The sequence below is a fragment of the Drosophila sulfurigaster genome, chromosome 3 (genome assembly GCF_023558435.1).
Source record: "Drosophila sulfurigaster albostrigata strain 15112-1811.04 chromosome 3, ASM2355843v2, whole genome shotgun sequence".
Lineage (NCBI taxonomy): Eukaryota > Metazoa > Arthropoda > Insecta > Diptera > Drosophilidae > Drosophila > Drosophila sulfurigaster.
Genome location: NC_084883.1, coordinates 47,981,598 through 47,987,645, shown reverse-complemented (window position 1 = coordinate 47,987,645; position 6,048 = coordinate 47,981,598). Strand labels below are relative to the sequence as shown.

Here is a 6,048-nt window from a genome sequence, read left to right as displayed (position 1 = left end):
TTTTCGTACACAAAAAGACAGTCATATAAAGCTTCTCGTTTGGAAAACATGTGTCGAAGTGTGACCGCAAACCCGATGTTGAAATATACTTTTTACCGTTAAGAATATTAAATGCTCATCTTATTGAGAAAATTTAGTTTTATTTACTTACATTTGCTTATTTAACAAAAGTCTGTCAATAATAAACAATCGAAAACTCGCTAAATATTAAAACAACCTGATAAAGTATATACCACAAAAGGCTATTATCGGTGTGTTTGTTGAGTACTTAACGGAAAGCTGCTTGCTACAATTATCGCTAAGCTGTCTGTCGATAATGCACTTAAATATACCGAATGCTTATTCAGAATCCCGCGTTTTATGTAGTAGCAGCAAAGCGAAGCAAACTTTTTAAGAAAATAAATTAAATATAATGCCAGAAGCGCCGGAAGCTACCGTTGTGGATAAACGCAATAATTTGCCATGGATCGAGAAATATAGACCGGTCAAATTCGAAGAGATTGTGGGCAATGAAGACACTGTGGCCCGTCTCTCTGTCTTCTCCACGCAAGGCAATTCGCCCAACATTATCATTGCGGTAAATTGATTAATTGTTGACAAGAACAGTTACATTAATGTGTTCAACTTGCCATTACAGGGACCACCGGGCGTGGGCAAGACAACAACGATACAGTGTCTGGCACGCATTTTGCTAGGCGACAGCTATAAGGATGCAGTGCTGGAATTGAATGCTTCCAATGAACGCGGCATCGATGTGGTTCGCAACAAGATCAAGATGTTTGCTCAGCAGAAGGTGACGTTGCCACGCGGACGGCATAAGATTGTTATACTGGATGAGGCAGACAGCATGACGGAAGGTGCCCAGCAATCCTTGCGACGCACCATGGAAATCTACAGCAACACAACAAGATTTGCACTTGCTTGCAACACCAGCGAGAAGATCATTGAACCGATTCAGTCGCGTTGTGCCATGTTGCGTTTCACCAAGCTATCGGATGCTCAGGTGCTGGCCAAGCTAATTGAAGTTTGCCAACTGGAGAAGCTCAAGTACGATGAAGATGGCCTGGAGGCAATTGTATTTACGGCTCAAGGTGACATGCGGCAGGCGCTGAACAATCTACAGTCGACGGCACAGGGATTTGGCGATATCACAGGAGCGAATGTTTTTAAGGTGTGCGATGAACCGCATCCCATGCTGTTGCAGGATATGTTGCAGCATTGCGCTGCCAATGACATTCACAAAGCATATAAGATTCTGGCGAAATTGTGGCGTCTTGGCTATGCACCGGAGGACATCATTGGCAACATCTTTCGTGTGTGCAAACGGCTCAATGTGGATGAGCAAATGAAATTGAATTTTATAAGAGAGATTGGCATAACGCACATGAAGATTGTGGATGGCTGTAATTCCCTATTGCAGCTAACGAGCTTGTTGGCCCAGCTGTGCACGGTCGCTGAGTCGCATTAGAGGAGCTCAGAAATATTTAGTTTAGTTGTAAGATCAAGCTTGTTAAAAAAGTCCAGTTTAATTTACATAAAGTACATAACCAAATGAAAACGAATACTTGAATTAAGAAAATGTTTTATTTTTATATTTTACTTATACTTAAATATCGCAAACTGCTTAAAGCAGTCATATTCAAAAATCGGCGCCCTTTAAAAAGTGTTACCAATCTAGTACTTGACGCACCAGTATATTTAACTCATTAAATAAGTATATTATGTAAATTGAGCTTGCGGTCACACTGTCACATCGGTGTATTGCTAGTTGAATTTTTTTTCGCGCACGGTCGGATATAAAGCATTGTATGAAACAATTGGTGGCTACAGAAAGAAATACAATAAAAATGCAGATGCAAACATATAAATTGGTGGTCGTCGGTGGTGGCGGCGTAGGAAAATCAGCCATAACGATACAATTCATACAGGTGAGGTGATGCCCAGGAATAAGCTGGTGACGTCGTCGTTGTCGTTGTTGTTGCTGTTGGAAAAAAACTAAAAGTGCTGTGAGCATACTGTGTGTGTGTGATGTGATATTGTGATGTTTTGTTTGGTTGAATATCAGTTAGCTGTTGACACAGAACCTAACAACATAATTCGAGAAATCATCAATGCGGCGAATGCAAAACCTCGCTACTCATCACTTTGAGACAGGGGCGCGGCGCAACGTAACAAGTGGGCTGGACCCTTGTTTTGGCAAAAGCAACAAGCGACTAGTCTTGATGTGCTTGCACATCCATATATGTATATACAGTATACATATGTGATTAGATATTTATGTCTATGTGAATGTGTGTGTGTGTGCTACATATTTTCAAGCATAGATCATCTTCACTAAAAGCTGCAGCGAAATCAACAAGCACACACATACACATTCACACACACATGCAGTCATATTGAATGAATTTTACGGCGAATTTCAAACATGGTTAAAGGGCGGCTCCCAGTGGAGCACCTTAACTTGGAGTTGCGCTTTTTGTTTATGGTTAACCGCGTGTGTATGTGTGTGTGTGTGTGTGAGCTGAGGTCAATACGACGACGTTCGTCATGGTCACGACCACGGTCTCTTGGCCCGTCGTCTAAATTCTGAATGGTGTGGCAATGTTGGCATTTATTTATAGTTATTTGCGTCATCTCCAACCTCCTCATTCATATATTTACACTAGCCCCTATATACATAAATATCTACATAAACATATGCATACACACACACACACACACATGCAGCAATTGTTTTTATATGCTCTGATATTCATCTCGAATCTAGAGCGTATCTATGTATGTTGTTCTGGAGATGATAAAAGAGGCGTCGTTGTGTGTAAACAAAAAACACTTAAGAGAGAATGATCGTTTCTTTTTGGATCCTTCACTTTAACCAAAGTAAAGTGAATATACTCGATCCCATATTCGTCTTAGATTCTTCTTTCTGATCCCATAACTTATGTTCATAGTATGAACTTCATACTTATATTATGAATCAGCATTAATAGCTGAGTCTGCCCACATATGTTTTATTATATAGACCTCTGTTAATATAGAGTAAATTATTACTTATGGTAGCGTACATTTTGATATCTTTCCCCATTCCCAATGTCATAAATAAACCCGTATTTTATTATTAATTGCTCTACTATTAACCACAGCGAGAAAAACTATAAACTCAAAAACCTGTATATTTAGAACCTTAATGAAAATGAAATGAATAAAAATGGGTTCCCAAAGAGATACATATATATTGATTCTGCAAAATTTTACTACGTTAGTGATATATTGTGTTTTAACATGAATGAAAATGATGAATAGTTCCTCAAAATGTTTGTAATGTAACAGACAGTTAAACTACAGTTTGATATTGATACTGCAAATTTTACAACGTAATTAATATGCATACTTTGTTTTTCTTTTCGTTTCCCAGAGCTATTTTGTGACAGACTATGATCCAACCATCGAGGATTCCTATACCAAACAATGTGTCATAGATGATGTGCCAGCCAAGCTGGACAGTGAGTAGATTTCCTTACAGATTAGAATATTATGATATTAATGCTTTTCTTTTCCTGTTTCAGTTTTGGATACAGCTGGACAAGAGGAGTTTAGTGCAATGCGGGAGCAGTATATGCGTTCGGGCGAGGGATTTCTGTTAGTGTTCTCCTTGAATGATCATTCCAGCTTCGATGAGATACCAAAGTTTCAGCGACAAATATTGCGTGTGAAGGATCGCGATGAGTTCCCCATGCTGATGGTGGGCAACAAATGCGATTTGGAGCATCAGCGTCGGGTGTCGCTGGAGGAGGCGCAGAATACGAGCAGAAATCTAATGATACCCTACATTGAGTGCAGTGCCAAGTTGCGTGTCAATGTCGATCAGGCATTCCATGAACTGGTGCGCATTGTGCGTAAATTTCAAATCGCCGAGAGGCCCTACATTGAGGAGGGATACAAGAAGAAGGGCAAGAAGAAGTGCTGTCTGATGTAAGCAAAACGCTTGCAGTTGAATCTCACAATCTGGTGACAACAGCAGCAACAGCAGCAACAGCAAACGAATTGTAACGAGTATAACACCAAATTTTAATAATTAAATAATACGGCGCCACGACTGAGCTATAAAGAAGAGATATCGAATCCAGAGATCCACCCACAAATCCCGCAAAATGTAATGCATTTTATACCGGCCCCGCCCAGTAGCATCAACGCGAATCGAGTCACAGCTCACAGCTTCAGTTGCAGCGTTCACGCCCAGCTCGCCAGTTAACTAACTAACAAAAAACAAAAGAGGAAAAACAAAATATAATGAAACTCAAGTAAACAAATGTCCTTGCGTCCCCAGAGAGCACAGAGCATACATCCATACATGAATACATATATACATACATTTATAAATACATGCATACATACATTACATACATCCATATATATACAAGCATGCATACATACATACATATATATATATATATAATATATATTTTTGTAATATTATTTGTTGATCACAACAAGGCAACAATTAAGAACAAAAGGTTTTTTATTATTACTATTGTGTGTATTATGGTTAAAAGTTGTGGAAATTTGCGAAACAAATTTTTGTGTGTGCGACTAGCGATATTTGTTTGTTTTCTAAATGCGATTAAATCAAATCAAATGAATGAAATGTAAAATTAAATTTAATTAAATTATAAAAATGCAATGCAATAATTGAGCCAAGTTTCGTCATACGTTAAAACGTTTGTTTGTTTTTGTCGATTAAGCCAAAAGTAATGTGTTATTGTAATTTGTATTGTTATTTACTACTAATAATATATATATGTATATGTATTGCATATTTATATGCTATATACAAAATACATACATACGAATATGTATAAAATGCTTAGAATTCAATAATTTGTTATCAATGATTGTGTTGTGTTGTGTTTTTTGATTCAAATAACAAATTGAGTGCCTCGTTCTCGTTGCATTTAGTCAGCGCATTGATAACAACAACAAAAACAACAACAACTACTACTACAGCAACAAAAACAAAACAACAACAAACACATAAGCAACAACAACAACAACATGAAAACAATTTTGAATTGATATTTGTAAACGATACAAAAAAAAAGAAGAAAAGAAAAACAAAACAAAAAAGAAACGCACAATACAATAATAATTGTAAATCTCTTAAATTTATTCTATGTTTTTTATACAAATTGTGTATTTTTACATAATTCATTTTTATTATCGTACGAGTATTGAAAATATGAAAGCAAAGTGTTTATTACATTTTAAAAAAATATATTATGTATTTCTTTGTTTAACTCGACACCACCCGCTTCATTTAACGAGCCTTTATTAATTTATATTATATATATTTATATTTATATTTATATACTTATATATATATTTATATATATTTAATACAAAATATATGCGCAATTCTAATAAATACATACAAATCACAAATGCTTCCAAAAAGCTGTGTTTTTAATATTCAGGGGGATTAAGGATTATGTAAAGGCATAAAAATCTATAGCTCAAGAAAATCTGGGAAAATATAAAATAATGCATACAGTGAGGTCCTTTACCCACTAAAATTATATTTTTTCATAGTTACAGTGTATTGTCGTATAAATTACTATAATCAACTATTTAATTTCGACATTTTTGGAGGAAGAAAATATAAAACTGCTATTTGCAAAAGAACCGCACTGATATTTCAAAGTTCACAACTGTATAATAGTTAGGGGGAAAATGTAGTTGAAAACTACTTGTTATATATTTATTTTTCAATTAATCTCCTGAGAATATTGTTAGTTCTCAAATAAAAATAAAAATCGAATTACTTATTAATTTTTGTTATTCGATAAAGGAAGTTAAGTTCAAAGAACAAGGAAGAGATTAAAATAAAGAGCTTTAACAACAGATCGTTATTAACAAAGATTAAAGATTAAACTATATTTTTTTTCGGAAAATTGTCTTGTTAAAAATGCATTGTTTGTTCGGTATCACTTTTATTTCTAAAATCATTATACAAAATTAGAGAATTATTATATACTTACTCATTTAATTATT

General features: G+C 35.5%; 2 protein-coding genes across 2 annotated transcripts; both read left to right on the top strand.

Moving 5' to 3' along the window:
* Nucleotides 1-274: 274 nt before the first annotated feature.
* On the top strand, nt 275-1,557 carry LOC133845870 (replication factor C subunit 2). The gene is made up of 2 exons (XM_062280495.1): nt 275-577; nt 638-1,557. The coding sequence occupies exons 1-2, from the start codon at nt 413-415 to the stop codon at nt 1,466-1,468; spliced, it is 996 nt and encodes a 331-aa protein (XP_062136479.1). The 5' UTR covers nt 275-412; the 3' UTR covers nt 1,469-1,557.
* A 186-nt stretch (nt 1,558-1,743) lies between these two features.
* Nucleotides 1,744-5,062, top strand: LOC133845875 (ras-like protein 2). Its single transcript, XM_062280501.1, has 3 exons — nt 1,744-1,928; nt 3,416-3,503; nt 3,567-5,062. Exons 1-3 carry the CDS (start codon nt 1,809-1,811, stop codon nt 3,974-3,976), a joined length of 618 nt encoding a protein of 205 aa, XP_062136485.1. The 5' UTR covers nt 1,744-1,808; the 3' UTR covers nt 3,977-5,062.
* The last annotated feature ends 986 nt before the right edge of the window (nt 5,063-6,048 follow it).